The sequence below is a fragment of the Lonchura striata genome, chromosome 9 (genome assembly GCF_050655825.1).
Source record: "Lonchura striata isolate lonStrDom1 chromosome 9, ASM5065582v1, whole genome shotgun sequence".
In the NCBI taxonomy this organism is placed as follows: Eukaryota; Metazoa; Chordata; class Aves; order Passeriformes; family Estrildidae; genus Lonchura; species Lonchura striata.
Window position 1 is genome coordinate 19,012,900 of NC_140711.1, and position 25,243 is coordinate 19,038,142.

Below are 25,243 nucleotides of genomic sequence, written 5' to 3' on the forward strand. Positions count from 1 at the left end.
CCAAACCATAATGACTCAAAGTCAATTAAATCACTGATATTATCTCATTTAGGGGTTACAGTATTAAAAAAAAAAAAAAAAAAAAAAAACCAAAAAAAACCACCACAACCAAAAAACCAAGCTGAGGCTTTTGCAAACAGCTGATATTATAACAGAACATCAGAAGTATTGGGCAGTGCTACTAACCAACTAAAGAATCTCCATAACTTGTATCAGTGTAGGACTTAACTCTGTTCTATGTAAGTCTGCATCCAAATATGAAGATTAACTTGAAAAGACACAAGCTAATTCTATTGGTTTACTGTGGCAATTATGTTTTTCAAGAGTGCACTTATAATTACCTCATGAAAAACCCTGTATATCAAGGATCATGTTCAGCAGCTTTTGACATCAACTGCTCGTGTTGCTGAAGATTTTCTGCATCTCAGTTGCTACAAACATTTCTAGAGTTACTTACATCCATATGAATATAAACTATTATTGTGCTCCTTGAACAAGTGATGCAGAGCATCAATGCGTTTTCATTCCTATATAGGTATATCTATATGTAATAAGCACAGATTTTAGTAATATCTGCTATATCTTCTGCTGAAGACATCACATGACTACAGCACCTTTAATTTGATGTCCCAAGTCAATAAAAAAAAATCTTAAAGAATAAATAAATCAGTAATGTTTTAATTGCAATTATGCCCAAAACTAGAGCTAATACAGCTAACTTGAAGTCAGCAGAAATTCCCTTCCCTCTTTAGGCATGAGTGACTCATCTGACCAGTTTTGCAAAGGCATAAAATTTGCCATATTTTTGTCATTTGGTTTGAAATAGAAAGGATGGCAAAATAGGAAAACACCCAACTTGGTCTTGAGACTGTGCTGTAGGGGACTATTTCTAAGCTAAGCAGAGCCTATATGCAGCAGAAAGTAAGAAAAGCACCACAGAAACATCTTTTAAAAGGTATTGTAAAAAAAAAAAAATAATCATGCATTCAAGACTCTATTAACAAGTGTTTCTAAAATTTGAAGAATGTTAGCTTTCAAGTAATTGTCTTTCTTCAGCCAATGTGAGCTCACATTCCTTTATTACATGCAATACAGTTGCAAAAAGGCATATTATTCTTTCTACCAGCATTAAGCATGTAATTGATTACAGTAACAAGTAGGGGCCAAACAGGACAGAGTTTTTAAAAAAATGGACCACAATTTTTGGTACAATTGAAAACTAGCACTTGGCCTTCCTAAAGAGAATATCTATAGTTGTGCTCCTTTCCTACAGTGCAACACAAAATCTGCATCCTGCTACAGGATTAACAATCCTGGCCAGACATGCTTGGCAATAGCAGATACTTAAACTTCCAGTGATATTTTCATTACCAGCGTTTATTTTAAAATTACTTAACATTATAAGGTGTTAAAGAGGCATATGGTACCATGGGAGCACAATCAGTGACATTGAGCACTGGAAATAACAATACTGTGCTAAGGAGGAAATCCATAAAACCTTTAATTGCCTTGCATCTGTGTTCGACTAAAACTGTTGTTCCACTGTAAAAATTGGTAAATTATCAACCTGACACATAGACAGAAGATGAAATTTCAAGCCAATCATATGCCTGCAGGAACCATACTTGACACAGGCAAATTTTATGTTATGGCCCTGCTGACCTTCTCTAATAGAAGCCAAGTCACTGCAAATGACTTCACAAACGGGAAGGGTAATGTAATCTAGAGAATAAGGACAACAAAGAAGTATGTCCAAAGGAGATCCTGGCTGAGTATACTGAAAAATGTTGTATTGTAAATTCAAAAAAACAAAAGAATCACATTTATAATTATTTCTGACAGTTTGGTAAAAGGAGATCAATGTAATAAAGCTAAAATAGTTCAGTTTAGAAGAGGTGGTGAGAATGGGGAGTCTGTACAGTTAAAATAAAAGGACTAGCTGATTTATTGTGTTTCATAATAAAACATAATCAAGTTCTTCATTATAGTTTTGAAAATATTTCATAGCAATTATTTTAACTGTCTGTACTGTAAGTTTTCCTGAGCTAATATAAAACTTTACATACTGCATGTATAATGGTTAGAGTCAGCTTCATTGCCAAAAAAAGGGAAAATTAAAGTAACATTATACTGATTTTTCATAAAAGATTAGCCAAAATATTACTTTTCAAAGATACCATGATTATAAAAAGCTAGAAGGATTTGCTTATTAGTTGAAAATGCTTAGTAATTGAACTAAATTTTTCATAAGCCCACTGGCAATTATTCACAGGCCTCATAAGCAGGAATATATTAAATCAGAAGCAGCACAGAAAATGAGATAAATGTATATATGAAAGGAACAAACAAGAATTAAATGTAACAATTTTTGCTCCAGATTTTTTACCATGAAAGAAACATGGATTTTAATGTTTGCCATCACTAGGGTTATTCTTGAAGGTCTTAATGTAGAAATTTTCAAAAACTGTATAAAATTGGTATTTCATCCTGTTTATGGAGTATTAGCACACACAGACACGGGAAGGCACATGGTCCATGAGGACATGTATGGTGCAGTCAACTTACTGGGAAAAATATCATCATGACAAATACAGGAGGTATACTTCAAGGAGAAACTCTGATGTTAAAACATACAGCTGAAGCAAAAGACTGAACAGTGTAAGTGTTTGCAAAATGAAAAGTTACTAAAGAAAAAGAACTGCAGTTCTACATCAATGGCAAGCGTAGTTGCTTTTCCACTCAGTATTCCATGCATTTCTTTGGTGCTCTGTTAGTACACAGGGACTGTGCACCAACTCTGCTTTTGCCAGAACACTACTTCAAATGCAGCAGTAATTAACTGTTTGCAGTTAATTGGTAGATACACTCTAAAATCATGCAATTATCTTTCAAATAACATGGTAACATTGGCAAAATTACTTAGTCTATTAAGAAGAATCTGAAGTATTTAAGCCTCTTTTTATATGACTTCTAAAAAGCAAACTCAAATTACCATGTCAATTGATAAAATTTTATTCAAATACCCAACTGTGAATGCACCAAAACAGAAAAATACTGCCAAATAATCCAGTAAATCTCCAGGTCAGTACCATAATTGTGAATCAGAAAGTAGTTAAAGATATTGATTTTCTTTTAAGCAATACTTATAGGAGAAAAAGATGACATTTCATTAATAACTGAAACCTTTGCCATGTAGCAGAGGGATGTATATATGAATTTTAGAGTCTTTATACTTTGCAGTTCTACACTATCGGGATATAATATTTTATGTATGCAATTTCTGAAGTTATGAAAACATTGTAACTGAAATAAATTACTAAAATGCATTTGTGGGATTTACAATAATGACTAAACAATGCTATAGCATTAATGCAATTAAAAATATAATCAGTTTTTAAGAAATAGCTCCCTCAGGAGCATAAAGCACACTTCAGATATTTTGAAATGGCAATATATTATTAGTTTAGAAGACTCTTGCATCTAAAATACATGTGCCTAAGTCTTGAAATTACTAGTCATATACTACTGGTAGAAATGGTAAGGTTGTGGAATTGTTTCTCGAATTTCAGAACAGCCAAAACATTGCAAAAAAGTCTCACCCTCAAAACAATAACAAATTGGCTGCTGTGCCATTATGAAATGGCTAAAATTTTGGCTACAAACATTCCTATTACTAGTTAAGTAGCCCCATTTTTTTCTCACCATTCATTCCCATCACATGTGCTGTGACAGGAATCATACCTGGTGCAGAGCTGTTAGAAACAGCACTATTCAATACTTGGTTAGGATATACAGCTCCTACTACATTACAGTATTAAGAAGCATATATATTTTTATGCTAGTTCTTTGAACAATTTGCAGTGCTTTGGCAATTAAAGTCTGCTTTGGTGCTCAGAATTATTTCATTTCTATTTGATAGAATTTAGTCTTTTCACTCAAATCTGAAAGTGATTCTCCACACACAAAACCGCTGAAAAATGTTACCATTCACAATCCCAGGTGTAATTAGCACTTCATTAACTCACCCCTTTATCTCCTCTTGTTTTGGAATTGAATTTCACTGTCTTCAAACGGGCCCGTTCCTTTTTCTCAACTCTACCACAAAAACACACACAAAAATGTCAGAATCAGCAAACAGAAGCATATTGGTGTACCTTTTGTACTATACATTTGATTGCATATGACACATTCAGAAAATGGAAGCCTGCAATGGAAAGCTGTTATTTCTCAAGTGATGTGCTATGGAACTATTTGGAGTATTTTTTGGCTATACATGTTCAATAAATCCTGAGAGTGCAAAGAGGAATCATGACACAGTAAGTGAACAGCATCAGTTATCAGTCAATAGCAGATTCAGATTCAGAACATCTAAACTCTTATTTGAGTCTCCAGTATGCCAACAAAGAACTCATCTCCATTGACTACCAAAGAATGATTTTCCAGTTTTCCAGGTTCTGGGTAGAAAGAATTCATGATAGTATCATGACTTGAATAAAATTAATTAATACTTTGCACCTTTTCATATATAAATGGTTTATTATCTGATATTAAACCTACAACTTACAGTAACAACAGAGAAGGTGGATGTGGGCCACCTTTATTAATTTCAGCACACAACTCCTAGGGCTAAATGGGGTTTTAATAAACTTTTCATTGAGTAAATGAGAATCCCACTACAGATTACTTAAAACCAAAAGAATCAAACAAGTGGTTGATGTGGTACAGGATTAAGAAAGAGAAAAGCATATACAATATATGTATTAATCTGAGCAGATGTTTAATAGCAGGCATCTCCAAGTCAATAAAATATGCCATACCTCCGTTTGCTTGGGATTACTCCAATTTCATCACTTTCTCCATCTGGAGTTACCTGCCGTGCTTGCCACCATTCATCATCAGAAGCATTAATGACATGGAGAATATCGCCAAATTTGAAGTTCAATCCTTGACTTGGAAGGCCACTATCTTTAGTCTTGTCATAATCAAAAAGAGCTCTACATTGAAAAGAAAATATTAAACATGGAAAAAAGCAAGAAAAAACCAGGAGAGTATGAATAGCATGAAATATGAAGCAAGCTGCTTATGCTATTCATAAATGATTGCATCAGCCTGACAGGTACTTACAAGAAGGATGAATACATTCTCTCATACACACACAGAATGTGTTGTACAGTACCCCCACACACTTCTAAGCTTTAATGAATGAGAAAAAACTTCATCCCGAGCGAACCATTAATGCTTTACAAAAGCTCTACAGGAGACACCTAGTGCAATTCAATAAGTACTTTGCACAGAGCAAGTTACATGTCAGCCTAGGGTAAAAAAGACAAGCAAGTATTTAAAGCATACAGCATGGTCAAAAGTTCTGTAAAGTATACTTTCGTATCGAGTTATAAATTTAAACTATTTAGTAATTCAGTACAGTTTAGTATTGTCTTTAAAATAAAAGTATCATCAGTATCCTGCTCACAGGAAAAAAAAAACAACTTAGAAATATTATCTGGTCACCACTTTGCTATTGTAGTACCCAAAGGCAGAGAACCTTATGCACATTCCTTTGGGAAGTTCCTGACCATTTTGAGAGAATCTCACCCTTTTTCCTAAGGTAAGCCTGTTTTCAAATATCACTCACAAAACCTGAGCAGCAGCTGCATGACTACAGTTTTGTCAACATACCCTCTGGCAGCAAGATTGGTTTATGCAACTGACTCCTGTTCTCCCTTTTACTTAAAAAAGCACAAATGTCTGGAAAGGCACATGGCCCACCACACTATGGAACTGATCTGCTTTACAAGTCATGTCTTTTCTGCCTTTTGGATCATTTTATACCTGGACAAGTTCCCTGAGGAAATGAAGATATCTGCAAGTCTGTTTCTCCCTGGCACAGCTGAGGGTTTAATGAGGACATGGAAATGAAAGATGACAGAAGTCCCTTAGCAAACAGCAAGAGATACTCAGGTTCTGCATTCTAAAGGACTTCTTTTACATTTGAAAATAGTTCATGAACCTCACCTATGTGAAATAAATGCTTGTATGACACAGTCAAAAAAATCCTCAACATTATTTGATTTGCCAGCTCATGTGCTGTCAGTGCTGCACCTTCTGAACAATACCAGAATTCAACTTACTCAAAACCAAGCCAAAGTAGTACCAAGAGATTACAATGTGATGATTTAAAAGGGTGTAATTTTCCTTGTCCAAATTCAGCTTGTTTCCTCATCCTAAACACTGGTCTTACATACCTTTTTCTGCTAGATATTTAATATCACAGAAATTATTAACCCATGTATGTCAAAAACTGTTTACTCCAAAATCTACTTCAGCTTAGTTAATTTTGCTTCCCTTCAGCACTAAGTGAACTGTATTTGTTTATAACCAATAACAAATTGTTTATAGAGAAAAGTAAAAATATTCTGCCAGATCAATTTATCTTCAGCATCTATTGGAAAACCACAGCTGTTTGAGACACCACGCCTTTCTTAGGCTATAAATAGTTTAAAAAAAATCCTAAAGGATTAAAGATTTTAATAAAGATTTTTAGAATATCTACAAAAAGACAGAAATTTTAAAATGGCTTCAAAATATTTGCTGTCCTGATATAAAGAGCCTTATACTTAAATCTGCAATACCTTTAGTTTATAACCTAATTGAGACTTTTAATTTTGAAACAGCTTGGAGGTTGAAATACCACCTTCCTTAGCAGTGAGACCTTCATAATATGATATTTTTGGTTAATTCCACTGCATACTTAAGATATCCTGATTCTTTTTTAAAAAATCAGAACCTATTTTTTTCTTAATAGCCAAAATATTGTAGGTAAGAAAATGATACAGATAGGAAGTAGTTATTCCTCCACATTTATTCTACACGTTTGTTCAAGAAACACTCTGGAGAAATATAATTTCATATCTCAAAATAAATTGCACATAATACAGTATGTACTTTAAATGCAGATTCAAGTTGTATAGATTTTCACTGAATTAATTACATGCATCGTGACATTTATTTCCTGAGATTTCTTGTTAGCATTCAAGCAATAATTTCTACCATCTCCATTTTTAACTTCTATTTTTGAGTTTGCATATAAATTTTAAAAAGCTGTGAGCTTGGCCTAACAGCATTAACATATATGTTGACTACATGAGAGAAAATGCTCAGGAAATGGAAGCAGAAATTGATAAAGCCATTATTACCAACATGTGCTTTGCCAACTAGATAAATGGTTACACAGAGCAGGTTTTGCACAATTAAAGACAGTTTCATCAAACACATTTTCTCTGGTATAGTCACTTCAAGAAAAATAATTTTATTGGGCAAAAAAGTCAAAGCTGATGAAGATAGTTTTATAAAAATATTTAGGGTGTCACATAAGAGTGACAAAATTATGCAACTAACACTTATAGAAATACCAGGAACTGCTAATGATCCTATAAATGACCTCAAAAGCAAACAGAATTAACAAAAATTTCTTCTGATTCCAAGTGATTATCATGGCTTTTCCTGTAAGCCTGGCACATCACCAACCAAGAACTCACTTCACAGCCCAGATGATGCATTTATCTACAAGCTGGAATATAAAATGAACTGCTTCTTTTAACTTCCTGCATGGGGACTTTCATTACAGATTAAAAATGCCATGTATACATTTACTTATTTTAAGTTATAAAAACCACTTAAATTTAGTAATCCTGATCAGCTACTGCTTTGAATGCAGATCTATGGTATTTACAGTAAAGTTCTATTTAAATTTAAATGGGAAGTCCTAAAAAATATTTTCTAGAGAAAGCATCAAGTCCTCCCTTTTATTTCATTTTGTATTACTCAGGAATTAAAGAGCACTAAAAAGGCAACTCAGCTCCTCCATCCACAAGTCTAGAGAAACTGAAATTATGTTGCATATTTCATGAGTGTTATGCTTCAAAGCCAAAAATGTAATGGCTGTGTAACAGTGCAAAATTTTTCAGAGTATCTTGTTACCTGCCACACTCATTACTTTCAGTGTCATAGGCTGTTGACCAAGTTCTACTGAAGCATTTCTTCAACAAACAAAGCAACCAGGAATCCCAGCAGCAAAAGCAGCTCTATGTTTCATTTCATTAAATATTAATTAATTTTACCACTTCACAATAAATTAAGGTCAGCTTGTAAAGGAGGTTCTCTTTTTCTGAGTTTTTCAGAAAGTTGTTTCAAATGTAATGTAATGTTTGAACTCGGAGAATACCATAGAGATAGCCCAATTCAACAGCAGACAAGTACACTTAGCCTGCTGCTAATAGCAGATCTTATTTTTCTAAAGGACTTAGTTAAAATTTTTTAGTAATTTTAAAACTGTTACATTTCTTCAGCTTGGAGACATAATTTTTGTGCTGTGATTCAAGCACAAATCAGCACCATTGTTTGAATTTGGAATGTATTGTGCTGATCAGAAAAATACACAAAGGTAAATGGAATTTTTGATTTTGAATGCTACACACATTGCAAACTAAGGCTTGCCACAGACGATGAGATGAAATATGGAACAGATTTACTGTATTATCATAGAAACTTGATACCCTGAAGGTGTCTCACATGTGCTTTTTGAATTTCCAGATGAGCATATATATCTATGTAGATATAGATCAGATGCAAACCTAGAAACACTATGAGACAATCTGCCTCAGAACAAAGACCAGAAGAAATATAAAGCAAAATAAGAGAAGATACATCAGTACATCTGAATTAGCTGGGGACAAGGGGAGTGGTGTGGGGGGGACAGTAGGATGTGCAAATGGAGAGTCAGCTGCTGCTGAATTGCTCTATCTGTATTGCCCTCCAAGGGCTGTTTCTTAAATCACTGTGCATCATTTTTTGATATAGATACAATCACAAAGAAAAACCTGCCATTTTACTCTAAATTGTATTGTCAGGCAAACACAATTGCCTTTCCCTTAATATTACATAAAACCAAAAAATGCTGTTTACAAGCAGACTAGTCTTAAAGATATCATGTTTACAGGAATACAATGATCTATCTGATTTTATTTCATAATTTGTTAACATAATTTTGAGAAAGCAGCAGAGATGATTTTCAGGGTATTATTCTTTAATAGCTTTTCTGCAATTGTGATTGAATGTCTATAAACATTTTACTAGTGGATTTCCCATTCAATTCAGCATTTTGTTACAAAACTGGCATCCTTTAAGGCATATCCAAAGCCCAGCACTACTGGAAAAAGATATCTGAAGTTATTAAAATTTGCTTTGAAGTGAATTAAAAATACAGTATGACTATACCAGTGACTTATTATAAGAAATAAAGTGGGTAACTAACATGTTCTGTCAGTATCTAGCAATATGTGAAAATATTCATAAAAGTTACTTCAATGGGGTCAAAATTACATCAAAGACAAGACAGAACAGATGAGAACCCTTTCTGTGCATATAAAGCTGCCTCCCAGTCTTTGGCAGCTTTTGGTGTGATGACACAAGCAGATCCCAAAAGCCCTAGCAGCACCCTCTGTAAAGAGATGTGGGCAGAAAAGTACTTTTGTTGTGGAATTTTTGCATTTTAGATATTTGTACTGACTACCAACACTGATTATTGAGCCTCAAAAACCTTCAATGAAACCAGTCCCCACAAGGCTTCTGCCAACACCCTGGAGAAGGCTGCACGTTCTGCAGCAGCTGGCAAAGTCAAAAGCTCAACAATTTCATCAGTAGAATAAAAGCTGCATAAAGATAAAATGCTTGTCAGTGGGTCAAAATACCAGATGTGTGAACATGTGCAAAAGCAGTTTAGAATCTAATCAGGGTATAGCTAACCAAGCAAAACAGAAGCATTTAGAATTGTTTGGGCTTAGGTATATGATGACAACTAAAGCAATAGATCCTGGGATTATGGAAATGAAGATCTTGGCCGAATATCTTAATGTACACTTACCTACCTGTGCAAATTCAAAGATACAGATAACTGTGGGCTCAAGCACTGACCCTTACTATTTAAGGCATTTATTTTTAGAGATTTAAACTTTGACCCCCAAATATTTAAGGCAAACAGAAGTAGAAAAAAAAGTAGGTTCAGATCTGAGAAAACAGAATCCAGCTACTAAAACAATAGGTCTAAACACAGAAAGTATCTGTTAGAGTCAAGCTAAACAAAAGCCATAAGTGTATTTAGCTACATTTGTGTCAAACATTCAGAAATAGTTACAAAGGACCATTACTTTCCTCAGTATCAACACAATTACTCAGGGAACTGCTTGGTGCATGACTTGCTTCCTTTCCCATAGCTCAGTAGACAGAACTCATCATGAACAGTATCTGCTTTGGATGGGAAAAGTCAACAGCACCTGAGCCTGCTTACTTTTAGGAAGGAAACCATGAGGTCCTACAACATTTTAAATCATGTTAACCCAAAACATCCAAACTACTTGAAGGCTTACCTTCTCTATTGAAACATTCTGGCCTCTGCCAAATGGCTACTGATTCAATCCAGAGATGAGCTGATTTGGGGAACTCAACAACCAATTTATTTTTAAAAATGCTATCCTTTTACCCACGTTTCATACTCGAAACATTATGCTTTATCAGTACATGATAACTGATGTAGGAGTTGAGTGACACACGAATAAGCTGCACCCTGCCATAATTTCCTTGTGAAACCACCTATTTTCTCATCTGCTTCATGCTCTTACGTTTCCACTTCCTTGCAGCCTTCTTTATGTTTAATTTGATATGAATAAATTAATGAGGTATACTCAGTTCACTTGCTTTGCATTTTCTCTCTTGGTTACCATGGAAAAATATTCCATAACAAAACTGAATTGGATAGAGAAATAAGGTTCCTTAAAAAAGACAAGAAAACAACTAAAGTCAGCTGAAGGAAATAAGATGGAAATCTGTCATGCCTTAAGAAAGAGATGACTATACATTTGAACTCAAGTACTGAACAAGGGAGAATATGAAGACTATTGTCACAAAAACACAAACTGAACGAAGTTTTTAAGACTTCACATACACTGACTTAAAGAAGAACTATCTGGTTTTGCTGAAGAATTATCATTGTTTTCAAATCAAACTACAAAAAGCAAATAGCACCACTCCTCAAAGTTCATATAGCGTTCTCAGGGATATTACTGCTTTTTCAGCTATATTACAATTATCAGTCTAAGTACGGTTTTAGTTTTATTATATTTGCATAGAAGTATCCCTTTATTAATACTTGGTAAATAATTGTACAGAAACACAAATACCAAAATAGTAAGTCTAGAGGAAAGCAGAAAAACACAGTACAAATACTATGAGAAAGATGATTACCTGACATAGAGGGATCTCTTCTGGCTGGTTCGCAAAGATCCTGATCCTGAACTAATGCTACTGTTCATCATCTGCTCCCGTAAATCATGGATTTTAGCTTCAAAACGACTGTATTCTGTAACAAAGACAGAATTTGGCATGGCAATTAATTTATTGCCAAACTCAGCAATTGAACTGAAAGAAAAACTGAAATATTTTGATTAGACAAAGAAAATATACAAGAATATTGTACTTCAAAATTCTGTGATTATAATCTATAGTTCACAGTAACTATTTTCTTTCAAATTTAGATAAACATTTTTACTAATAATTATCAATCTAATTGTAATAAAAAGACAGTTACAGATAAATTTTAACCCATGACAGAAAGGAAGCTTCAGAACATACATGTGAAATACATGTCTATAACCAAGAACTAAGTTTTTTAAATTTTAAATGTTAAGAAATGGAAATGAAAAATGTCTGTACTTCAAAATTCTGGATATCACTGAGATAAAGAATTTAACACTACAAAGTGGGAAATATGCAAAACATCTTCTGAAATAAGACAATATTCCCCTGAAAGCTCAGGAAAGGAAAAAAAAAAAATCCAGAATTCTGGCATGAATTTCAATCCACTTGTAAACGGCATTAGAGATTCAAACTGCCCCCACAGAAGTATGTACAATGATAATCCTGGAAAAACGGATTGTGTTCTTAAGCAGCACTGTGTACTAATAAAACTATGCTATAAGCATTTGACTTAGCTACAAAGGCAGCCAGGAAAATAGTAATTGCTTCTTCAGGACAAACATCTCCTGAAGTGAGGTACTTACATGCCGTCAGCATAAAATACGAACTCAGAGCAAGTAAGTTTTTCCTTCAGCTGAATAGTTTGGACTTCAGGATCAACAGATCCACTTGTAAACCCTTCCTAGTCAAAGGAAATGTTGTGCAGCCACCACCTTCCCCAGGAGACCACGTGGTGCCAGATTATAACAAGTCAACACTGGCAGAGCCAGGGCGTGTGTGCCACGAGCAGCTGCTGGACGGGCACTGAGCTGCTCTCCTGAGCTGCACCCTCACTCCCTGTGGGCACCAGGTTATTCAGGAAGTGCAAGACTGAGAAAAGACTCTAAAGTAAAAAATCTTGAGAAAATCTCTAAACTAAGGTTCCTTCAACAACCATCTAAAAACTGAATGTTTTATCACATTATGTTCGCAGCAGAGCACCAATAGCATCTATAATTAACTCTATCCAGATTATGAAAATCTGAACAGTCTCTTCAATAACCCTAACTTTTGTCCTTTATAAGCAAAAACTAGTAGCTTTTAAGATATCCTAGTTTTTAAAACAGCACCAAGTGTCTGTTTACTTGTAAAATTCAGATCAAACGCTTTACCACCACTAAATCCAACTGATGAGGTTGTTTGACAAGAGAATCAAAACCATGATTTCCACCACTACCGATGCTATCACTAATAACAAAAGAATGTAAGATAACAGGACAGTAACCAAAGAGGAATGTGAGAAAACAACATTTTTTAGAAAGCAGCATTCTTTAGGGGAAAGGCTCAGATGCAGTGAGGGAACAGCCCAGTCCTGCTGTGCTACTGCTGCCCTTGGGTAAGTCACAAATTTTACTCATTTGTAACCAAGAAACTATAAACCTATAAGACTTTTGTACACCCCTGTGTGAAAGGTAAGTAAGCATGGAAAAGATCAGATAATCCCAGTGTTTTGTTGTGCTACAGCCTGTTCAATACTAAAAATATCTGCAGCTCTTTGCAATAGCTACTGGAAAAATTACAAATTTCCGTATCGTGTCATTTTATTGAAGAATCAGACTTCCTCCTATGCAGCACATAGCTATAAGAGAGCTACCAGGGAGGCTATTTCCCAGTATTGCTTCACTCTATCCTATATTTCATCTTCAGGTTGCTTGTCTTGCAGCTTCCTGAACTAATTTAATTTTTCTCATCAGAATTCCTGGGAAGTAAGTGCTGAATGAGTGACAGGGACATCCGTAGGAGTAAGGAGGAGAATAATTTCACCACAGAGGCTCCTGCCATATGAATAAAGCAAAAAAAGGAAACTAATGGGCTAGGACTGAGAAGGCTTTATGTTCAAAAAGAAGGAGTGCCAAGAAATTTCATATTTAGGAGAAGCTTAAACACTGTGCAGTCAGAATCTGGTGAGCTCTTTTGATGTAGAGCCTGCTAAAATTTGAGTTATATTCCTCTTAACAGAAGGTTTTGAGACGAACAGGATGAATAGAATTCATTTGGTTTGGAGCTAAAAAGTACACAGGCTTTTAAAAAAAGAAACCTCAGTATAGTGCTACTGAAACTAATGCTGGAGACAGAAAATAACACAGCAGCAGGACTCTTGATAGCATCAGAAAAGCAGTGTTAGTCAAATACCCAAAGGATCAGCACCTGTGCCCTGTTGACAAAGTAGAGTTGGTTCAATATCAGCTTTATAAAGCAAAGTGTGAGCTCTGCTAATTTTTCTAGAAGAGGTTATAATTTATCTAGAAGTTTATATTTCTATCTCTGTGATTAAGAGTTGGGTATCAAGTGTCTTTTGCATCTTCAATCTCTTACTTTCCCTTTCAGCTTATCATGCCTAGATGCTAGAGAACGATTTTCATTACAATGCCTTTCTTTCTTATGCTATGCATAATAGCCATATATTTATTTGTCATATAGTGTATGACAAATTTTATATTTGTTCCCTTAAATCACAGTGAACAGCACAACAAAATTCCACCTGGCTGCAACAAAATCATACAATGCACATATAAATATGTAATTTTTAAAGAAAGTTTTGTCATGTCAACATTCCAAAAATGTGGCTGGAACAGGCACAGTGGAAAGGACACTCTGCTTTCTTGGTCAACAGGAAATGAAGAGCTTGGCAGGGAAGGAATGCATTTGATTTCTGGTGTAGTGTTATCCGGGTAACAGAAAGAGCATAAGCTGTTTAAATGAAAAAGCAAAATTATTTTAACCCAAATAAAGGAGGCTGGCCAATGGAACTCTATCTACAAATATGCTTCCACTTTCCACAGCCATCAAAACACTGAGATTTTGAAATACTGTTTTAAAAAGAGCTATCATGGCACATGAAACACAGACACCCACACAAAAAAAAAAAAAAAAATCAAAACCAGAAGAAAACCACACAATCCAACCTCACAATCCTTTCAGTAAGACTTTGGTCAGGCGCTGCTGATATACATCAAGTAAAGGATAAAAGGCAGCAAAACTACCATGAAACACAAAAAAATAAGAGCATTAGAATAAGGGCAACTTTTCTTGACTAGAATTTTCTCAAAGTTTCCAGGAAGTTTAGAGACAGGAAGGGAATAGTATCTACTGATATAACAGTGAGATCAAGGAAGCAAAAGCATGTCCTGCTTCAGTTCATGGCATTTATCCAACAGAACCTCACCATCACCAAAGAAAAAACCCCAAAGCCTACTCAGGTTTATACATAATCAGTTGTTAAGAACAGAGGATGAATACATCTGGGCTCAAGTTTAAACTTTAAAATTACACTGCATAAGCAGATGGTGCAAAACTAGACTAAATCTGCTCTATTCCATGTCTGCATGTATTCCACAGCAACTAGCAAAAAGGAGAGAAGATTAGCAAATCCTAGAAGATTACTCCGATTTTAAGCTCCTAAAGTGATTTTACCTAGAATTCTGTAATATTTTCAATGTCAATATTTACTTGAACAGAAAATCAGAACTCCAGAAAGGATATGATCACTGAAACTCTCCTGGACTGACCATTTGGTGGGCAACAAAACACAAATACACAGAAGAATTGTCTGTGCAGGCAGGGAAGAAGAGAACACGGCTGCAATGGAAATGCCTCTGGTCTGGAGCACACATCTAGCAAATGGGGCAGGAGAGCAGAAGGCTGCACAAGGGATGGGAAATTCAGCAAAGAGCACAGGAGGAGCAGCGGCTGAAGGAAGCTGGGATGTGAGCACAGGAGCAGATGGCAGCACCGCGCTGAGCAGCAGAGATTCTTACATACAGCCAACCCACGCAGAGCTGAAAAAGTTCACTTTAATTTAAAAAGTATGCCCCTTGCTTCCCTCTTCCCATCTGTCTATGGAAAGCCCTCTTTAGGAGGGCCCATTGGATCTGTCTAAGCAGGACTCTTGTTCTGACAACTTTATATAACTACTGATTTACATTCTTTTCTCAACTCGCAGAATATTCAATTTTCCTTTTCATGGTGCCTCCAAAGAGAGGAAGGGAGTCTGGTAGTTAGGATGGCCACCACCACACCGATCCTGTACTGATCTTCCATTTTTCTTTTAAAATGCATGGACCACAATAAAAATATCATAAATCATTTTTGAGGATGTATTTTGCTGCAATGCTTGTCATTTGATAAGAACATTGCCTGGGACAAACCAAAATTAATTCCACATGCTGTTGGTGACTTTCATACACTCTAATGTTTAATGAGCTTGTATCTCTTTAATCACTTGAAAGACTGCACCAAGGAATTTCAAAATATTAGAAAAACTTCATTTGTATTTAGTTAAGAACACTTCCCACACATCCTGGAAAACTCAAAGAGACTAAGTCCAGTCCCTGCTTAGGTGAATCCACTAAAAATGTTGTTGAAGGCTTAGCAAGTATTCACAAGCAATTTTGGTTAGTATATTAAAGAGTAGGAGTGAGGTTTTAAAGGATTAAAACATGTGTAAGCCGCCTTATAGTGTCTATCAGGGCTATATATAGCAAAATCCTTCTTCTAATCTTAATGGGTCCAGTTTTGAAAATACTCTAATTGACTAATCTAGATTACTTGCAAATGAGTAGGACCAGGTACAAAACAAGCAAGAACAGAAACCTGGAAAACCAAGGACCACATACCCAAAAACAAGGCAGACTTCTTTTAAAGTATTTTTTTAAAGAGGTTTTAGTTTTATGAAATCAGGATGCACTGATCTTTTGAACAACCTTTATTTAAGAAAATCCATGTCCTCATCTAGAAAGCAGGGGAAGTTCAGCCTTGATAAAAAACAATTACAGAAAATTAAGTTTTGTACAAGCATTACTGGCTTCATGTTACCCCAGCTAGACTTTTGCAGACAGAAGATGTACAATATATTTAAAGACTAATGCTCACAAAACAATCTTAGCTTATACATACAAAAATGGCACCATTTCCCAGATCTTATTCTTTTGAATTCCACTAGAAAACAGTACATAAAAGTAGCATTGTAAATAGAAAAATCAGCTACACACTAGCAATTAAGCAGAGAACTCTAACAAAACTTTTGTGTTTCCTCTTCTTTTTCTTTTGAATCATTTGTTTTAAAGACAAGAGAGAATGAAGAAAACACAGTTTCTATTAATAAAACTGAAAGAATGTGTGTTACCTATCTATATGAACACTGTAGGTTCAGAAGCAGATGCTTTACAAAAATACTTTGAAATCTCTCGATGTTTTGATTCCACCTTCTCCTAATCTTACACTGATCCACCAGATCACCTAAGAACATGAAGCTAATCTGATCACTTAAACATCTTACCACTTTCAGAAAATAAATGATAATTTTATTTTTGGTATCTCAGGTGAACCCTTGGGAAATAGAAAGGGCTAGTACCCTTTTCTCTCATGACAGGCTTATTTGAATTTTGCCCTGCTCTGGGGAAAGATGAGGTGACCAGTGAATGACTGCTGATGCCAACAGACTTGGCCTGCTGCCTTCTTCAAGGCCCTCCAAGAGCAGGCTTCACAGTTTACATAACTGCAGTTAATGTTATCCACATCCTTAATACAGCTCAGTTCTGATCTAGCAGAGTATAACTACAACAGAAAGCTTAACCCACTAAATTATTTTCTACCCAATTTCGATCAAATATATTTTCATATTTTAAATATATTTGTTTGGCTATTCTATTATTTTTAAACACTTAAATGCATTCAAACTATAATACAGAAATGGCAGCCCACTGGCACCTCATACCTTTTTTGAATGGCAAAACATAACCTTTCAGAAATTCTGAATTGTGAGGCAACATTATTATTACATTTCAGATGGCCTTTTTATTTGCATGAATGTAACAATGGATATCAATGTGAAACACAGAGCCCTCCCAGAATTGGAAGCCTCTGCAGTCCTATACTTCCCCCTTGCTGCTCCTCCCCTCACTACATTCCCTTAAAGCCTGAGGTTCCTGTATTCCTGCTGTGCAGCACGATCTTAATGCTGATCATTCTCAATGCCCACGCCCAGGAGATACACATATATCCAAATTGCTTACTGCTTCCTCTCATTCCTCTGCACCAACATTACAATTCTCCCTTGCCATCCTAGCTCTGCAGGAAACCCAGAGACACAGCAGTGTGGCACTGAGGTGTCGGCCGAGCCAGGGAGCAACACGAAAATTAAATGGCTCAGAAGCCACTGAATTAAAATGGCTTATCTAAACACTTTTGTGTACTGAAGCAACATTTCTTGCTTTGAAACTGCTCCAGGTCACAGTATTTCTTTTCCAGTTGAATTCACAGCAAAGCAAAATCCCTTTTTATTCATGAGTGATGTCTTGAAAGGAGGTAGAAATTTGTAGTACAAGCGAGGGAGTAAGGAAAATCTTCTAAATAAAGATGAAAATGAGAACAACATCCTGACTTCCCAATCACATTTTTATAGGATAATTGCTGTTTCACAAACTCTTGCTTATCTCCTGCATCCAGCTCCAACAGGTCCAAATTCACTGATGTGTCCCAACTAGGGAGATTCTATATGACACCCACGGCATCTATGTACCACAGAAGGATGCACCAGCACAACCCAACAGGTGACCAGTTTCCCACATTAGCTCCTGGCAAGTTGCAAGATAAAGCCTGGAGTCTACAAGGAGAAAGCCTGAGGTCAACTGAGTACAGCTGTGGGGGTGCCTGATGCCTGAGCCACTTCTGTAAACAGCACAACACACTCACATTCCACATTTGGCTTTTTTCTGTCCCAAAGAGTGCTGGCAAGTTGCTGAAATTTAATTCAGTGGAGTAGAAAAACTTTGTAAGGCATCCCTCCTGGAAACTAAAGGAATGCCCAGAAAGACATTTTAAAGAATGTAATTACATCTGTTTTCAGTCAATTCCATAACCAAGGAACATTGTGGAGATTTAAGGGAAAGAAAGGTCAGCAGTTACGTAATTTGAGCCCAAATTCAATAAAATTCATTTCAATCAGTCATAATAGTTTACCCTAAACCCAGTAATTAGGAGTTTAGTTACCATGGATTTGGAGAGATAAGGAAAATTCAAGCCTTTGCATGAAAAGGGTTTTCCAGTGATCTGTTTTTCTATAGTCTTACTCAGGCTTTATATGAGAGAACTGCTTGCAAAAATCCTCTTTTTCCAAAAACAGGAAGAGAAAGACAAATGGGAAATTTATGATAGGAAAATGGGAAATGCGATAGGATGTAAAACCATAAATTAGCATTCCCCACCACATCTATGAACAGACAAACTGTCATATACAATAACAGGGAGTGAAGTGAGCCAGTCCCAAGTGTCTTCCAAATGCTCCTATCATACTGAATCTCTTTACTCAGTTATAATCAACCCTGATGGATGTCTAGAATCTCCTTGATCTGTCCTAGCTGTCAGCGTCTTTTACAAAATCCTTCTGGATTCATAAATATAAATAAAATACATATGCAATACAAGCAGTTATAACTGATGTTCTCCATCTTTATGAAGACATTTGAGAAACACCAATAAGGAACAACAACTTTATGAATATTTTAATACTTGTTAACCTGTTTCCAAGTGGCAGAAGCAAAAAATTAGGATAATTACAAAAACACACACACACATTTTTCATGTTATGACACCAGCAATTTTTACTGGAGAAACAGAAATTCTGCAATGGTAAAAGCAAGAAATGTAGCAAGTCATGGCAGCAACACTTCCAAATATTACAGTCTGGTCACTTGCAATTATGCTAACATATATGTGACAACACCTATTACATTATTTGTTTCAGAAGAGGTGTTTGGTGGAAGGACACTGTAGATTATCTTTCTCTGAGTTTCAAATTGTACAAAGCCTTAAAGCAGCCCTTACCTTCTGGACGGTACTGAGCTACAATAGTCACAGCTTGGCCTGCGTTCTTCAGGGCTGCTGCTGCCTGTTCATGGGTTGCTGCTTTTAGATCTACTCCATTTACCTACAAATAGTACAAAAAAGCCCTTTATCAAAATTAATGCTTGTGTTTATCACCACAGAACACACACACCTGTGGCAAAAAAAGTAACTGGATACAAACTAGTTTCCACGTCATGTGTATTTTCCCTGTTCCCAATATTGTTGCTGAAATAAAAAGTCAATAAAATCCTCTCTCACATATACCCCTCTTAAGAATTACTGAGATTATCACAGTATATCACTCAGTGAATGGTCAATTTTCTTCTTAAGAGTGTTTTTTTTTCTTTTTAAGGAGAAACAGAGAATGGTACTTCTTGTGATGTTTCAGGGACTTTCTTAGCCAAATAATGCCTACAGACCATGCTGTTACCACACCCAGTGACAGGCAACATCCTCTGTGAATCTGGCATTGTTTTCAATGCAGCAGATTTAAGAATAGCATCACAAAAAAAAACAAAAAGAGAGAGAGAAACAGAAATATGTGTTCCACATTTTAGACCAAGAGCAGTTTTCATAGTTCAAACTAAAATAAAGATGTGCTTTAGTATCAGTTTTAGTAACAGCTACTAAAAGGATATATTCCTCTTAAATAACTCCCAAAATACAATGTAATTGCCCAAATATATTATTCTCCACATAAATTAAGTAATTTCACAAAGAAACACACCAAATATTTATGACCTTCAATACTAATATAGAAAAAGCCCTTAGAAAGGTATGAGATGGATCTTTTTAAGACTAACAGGAGGTTCAGCAACTACTCCAGGAAGTAAAGACCCAGTTTTAGACACTGCAGCCAAGAGTCTCCATCTCATTAGAAGGGTTATTTCTGAAACCTGTGTTCTTTCAGTTGAGACTCACACAGCCCTCAGCTATGAGACTAAGGTAAATTAATGTCTTCACTGGATGTCTCAGAGAGGGAAGTGCTATTTTAATCAGGTTACAGATGAGAAATTGTGGTAGACTAAAGTCCACAAAGGTAGTTTGGAAATATATTGACATCTGTTCCATTATCTCAAATTTAGCTCAGTTAATAATATTTTTTGTATATCATTAATCGGTATTAATATGCAGGGAGGGGAAATTTTTGTTGCTATTCAAAGAAACAAAAAATCCTACAGAAATGATACGATCTCCTTTCCTAAGCTCTCCACTCAGGTCAGCTGGCCCTCCTGCAAGGATGAAAGAGATGAAAATTCCTTCTCCATCTTCTCCTCCAACAATGTTGAAACCAAGACCTGTTGATCCTCGATGTAGGACAACCTTTCTAGGCTCCCTGAAGGAAAAGAAAGGAATATAAAATCTTGGTCACTAGATATGAGTAAAAGTAAAATAAACAATTAGAAAAGCTTCTAGACAAAGCAAAACAAAATCCCTTCCCTGTTGTTAGGTGAAATGAACAAACAGAATCTACAATTCTATTCAGCACTAAATGTCATTACTTAATATTTTCCATACTGTTCAAGAACATCAGTATAGGTTGTGACAATCTCAGATACAATTTTCAATTTTAGCAAAGCAACTGCAATTGAAGAAGTTAAACTAAACCAAGTTGTTTTACTCTTTTCATAGGATCCCCTCCTAACTTGAATGAGGGGAGGAAAGAAAAAATATTGATAAAGCCAGTCAAATTCAAATGCAGAAAGACTCCTTCCAAAAATCTATTATCTGCTACTTGATTTAATACAAGCAAAGCATAAATGATCTCAGAAAAAGACATTTCTAATAAAGCAGATAAACTGTGCACTGCATTTCAAAAATCACTAGAGAGCACTAAAGAACAATTAATGGACATTAAGTATTTGGAGGCATTAATTATTAATTTACAGGATAAAGTAAGAAGCTGGTTTTTTTCCAAAACAAAAGTATCATCTAGTCCAATCTTTAAAAATCACTCAATTTTTGCACTAGCTATTAAATCATCTTAAGTTCAAATTCTTAAATTTCACCTTCATCAACTATTATATTTATATTTTCAGAGTACTATTCTATTTCAAATTAATTACACTGTGAAAATCTCTATACATATTGCTCTGGATCACATCAATACATTAACAAAAACAGAACAGAAAAGAGAAAGATGCAGTACCTTTTAAAATAACACTCAATTTATAAACTCCGTTTTGGGATGGAGAGAGTGAAATATGAGAAAATAATTTAAAGAAAATCTAAACATTTTCTGAATAGGCCTTGCATTTTAAAAGAAATTTAAAAACAGCCTTTTACAGTAATTTTAAAGGAAAGCAATAAAACCATAACGATATCAACAGCACATAATAATTTTTGCTTATATGTCTACCTAACCCTAAGTTAAAAACCAGTACAAAGACATATCCTACCTTCCACTACACTAAAATCAATTCTCCAGTTTATTATGCCACTTAGGTTTCAATCCTGGGTGGACCCTGCCTCGGAATCTGACATTAGCCATATCAGATGATGGTGTGACAGAATTCAGCAACAGCATACAGAAAGTGCAGTGTAACATCCCTATACTTGCAGAACAGAAGGGCAACAAAATTACAAGAGCTTCTCTTTATCACTAATGATGAACAAAAGATTAATACAATCTACTGAATCAGTGAAGGAATGAAAGGTCTGTTAATGGGAAAGGATTAAGAGCTCTCCAGCCTTTCTGGATTTAGAATCCATCAAAACAAACCCTTGTCTGTGGGGGCAGGGAGGACCCAAACACTGCTTACTTGAAAATAAGGAAATCTCTGGTCTGGTCATTGTACTATCCTAAAAATCTCTGTCAACACATGCAGCATTTCCAGGGTTTTCTGCTTTTAATGCTATTCTTGGACTGATAAATAAAGTGTGTATGTGTATATATACACATATCAATATACATCGTTTTATCCTTACAATAATGTTTGCAAGAGTTAAAAAAACTAACATCTATTTCTTGAAATAAAATATAGCATTCTCTAGTATTTTGCCCACTAATACATTTTGGAGCTTTGGTTGTTCATTACCTGGTGATCTCATCATCCCCAAGCATTCCCTTGGGAACTGGTGAATATCGCCCTGGTGATGCTGGGGGCAGGGTCTGTCCCAGGTAGGCAGATGGACTGATATGGTTATCCACTGGCTGAGAATAAGCTTCACAGAAGGGGAAAGAAAACAATAAAAGACATTAGGATAATACCAAAAAAGAGCTGGAGAAAATGAAACAAAGGAGTGACCTCTTTTAAAAACTATAGCAGTTGAAATGATATATTATAAATATCACAGTTCTAAAATAGTGTGTTAAGTTTGTACATTCCCCAGTCTCCTCACTAAGTCAGTAAGCAAAGTTTTCAGTTTCATCGTGTCTCAAATAAAACTTTTTTTTAAATAGTTACTGTGGATAGTTGAAGTCCATAGGAACAGTCTGGAGATTTGTCTGTTTTAAAGCTGTCTTTAATTTGACTGAAGCAAAGTTTTAACTGAACCACAATCCAAATAACAGAAGAAATTTAGCATCTTAATGATTCCGATTGATGGAAAATATTCTACAACACCAGGAGAATGGTTTCAATAAATAATTAAGAAGGAGCATGATATTTCTAAGTTAGGCACATCAATTTTAAGTGCTCATTACGGCACAGTCATACCCACTGTTTGCTATTACAAAGCATGTACTACAATTTGAAAAGTTGTTTTCCTGGCATATGTGCTTCAAACTTTGAGACTTAAACATGAAGGGTGCGGACTCTTCACAGATTCAGTATTATTAAAGCTGCCAGACACTTGGCCCTTGCTTGCTGTATCTGATGGGGTAGCTGACCTTTGAGGATTTATACTAAACCCAAAGCTCTTTACCTGAACATAAATGACACAGGTTGATGAAGCAATCTGCACATTCTCTTTTTGTTTTTTTTTCCTTTTTAAGCCATTCTCAAAATGTTTGGATCACAATACAAACTTACCAATAATACTGTTGATATATTTGCTATATATATATATATATATATATATTTTCTCCAAACCACCCAGTCTGGGCTGGATTGTGCCTGTATTGTTCTAGATTCCTAGTAAACCTGTGTGCAGTAAATTCTTCACATGGCATCATATGCATCAGGTCAACACTGCCAACATTTCAGCAAGCATTAAAATCCACCATTAACAGCTTCAGCAGTTCAAAAGCACTGGCTGATAAAGGAATTGTGCTATTCAGACACACCGGCCCTCAGCTGCATGAGACTGTGTAGAACTTCTGGAAATCATAATTCTGAATACACAAGGGGTTTCAGCAAAATTCAGAACTGAAGTGCAAGAGGTACTTGGTGCCCTTCTGTAACAAAGGCAGAAGGAAGCTCCCTCACGCTGCTTGGCTTCATGAAGTCTAAAGCAAAGAGAATGCTGCTTTTGCTAAAACCAAATGATCAACAGAAGCACTCACATTAGAGAATTCCCCAAAAATTAGGAGCTGTTCAACATGTGGAATTCCTAATACAGTTTTTTGGAACAGCAGTAACACACACACTGCACCTCCATTCTCACACTCCCTGCAAGGATTTTATAGATCCCACTTCCTTCTGTCTGTCCCAGTACAACACATAGCTTCTATGCACTAGAGATGTAAGAGATTTGGACACCCAACTGTCAATTTCAAAACTTGGGGTTATTTTAGTCACACTGGAATTTTAGCAGCAGATTTTCACAATAATTACCAAACCATATTGCAATATTTACTTTTCAGTTTAAAAAATTGTTTTTAATGCAACATTATTATTGCCATTGCATTGTACACACGTTTTGCTTAAAACAAAGTTATTTTGGTTTTTCTCAGAAAATTTTAAAGCTGAAGCACAAAAAATGAAATGCAAGACATTATGAGCTCTTTTCCAACTACAGGAAAATGGGTTTTGATTTAAAAACCTGAAAAACTGTTGCACAGTATAGCAACTCTGTACATTCTGTTCCTTCAATAAATTATCTCATTCCACAAAATGAATTTGAAATTGCTTTTAACAAGCCAATGGTAACCATAATTATGCATATTTTATAGAAAAAAATGTAGATACTAATTCTATATTTATTGACTTACAGTACTTCTCATTTGATTGTTTTTCAGGTTCCTGCAACTTTTAACTGCACTGTGTTCAGAAGCATACACACCACCTATTATATGACCTTATTTTTAAAATTTTTCATCCTTTCACCCTATGACTAGAAGTCAGCTATCGATCAATATAACAGTTTATTATTTCAGACCTGTGGACAGTTCCACAATAGCACTGGCTGCATCCTTTATAAAGTTTTACACATGCTACTGCCTGGAACAGTCTGGTCCTCTCAATGCTATGAAAGCAAACCTATACAAGGAACCAAGAGGCTGCTCTCTGTGGAGTTTCTGCACTGAACCATGCCTGCACCTTCCCTGAAACTTTTTCACATGGAAATTATAGCTGACTCATATTCATGAGGAACGTGACAGAAATAAAAGGCAAGCCATCACTTTCTGAATCCTAAATGAGGTCTAAATTTCTACTTCCAGGTAAATATTATTACTGATGGAACTTATAAAAGAGCTGCCTTTTGGATGAACAGAAAACTGCATGCATAAAATCAACTTGCTTTGACAGAAAAAGTCAGACTCTTAAGAAGAAATTCCATTTTGAAATCCACCCTCTCCTTAACATATTACAGTCCTAGACAAAAAGAAAAAAAGGATGATTTCCTATAGTTTTCCTATTAGCTGTAAACTGAGGACACCAACCACAAGTATAATCTCTAAAATGGGCAATAAAATTAAAACTTCATTGTCTTTTACTGTTATCACATA

The 25,243-nt window shown here is 35.5% G+C and overlaps 1 protein-coding gene across 19 annotated transcripts in view; it reads right to left on the minus strand.

The window, feature by feature from the left end:
• Positions 1-25,243, minus strand: part of DLG1 (discs large MAGUK scaffold protein 1) — a 142,018-nt gene that overhangs the window by 14,751 nt on the left and 102,024 nt on the right. For all 19 annotated transcript variants that reach the window (XM_021536895.3, XM_021536891.3, XM_021536890.3 and 16 more), the window contains 6 exons: positions 22,449-22,575; positions 20,590-20,746; positions 19,390-19,492; positions 11,296-11,410; positions 4,818-4,994; positions 4,026-4,095 (listed from right to left, as the gene is read on the minus strand). In XM_021536895.3, coding sequence (XP_021392570.3) covers positions 4,026-4,095; positions 4,818-4,994; positions 11,296-11,410; positions 19,390-19,492; positions 20,590-20,746; positions 22,449-22,575 — 749 coding nt within the window. The remainder of the gene's footprint in view (positions 1-4,025; positions 4,096-4,817; positions 4,995-11,295; positions 11,411-19,389; positions 19,493-20,589; positions 20,747-22,448; positions 22,576-25,243) is intronic.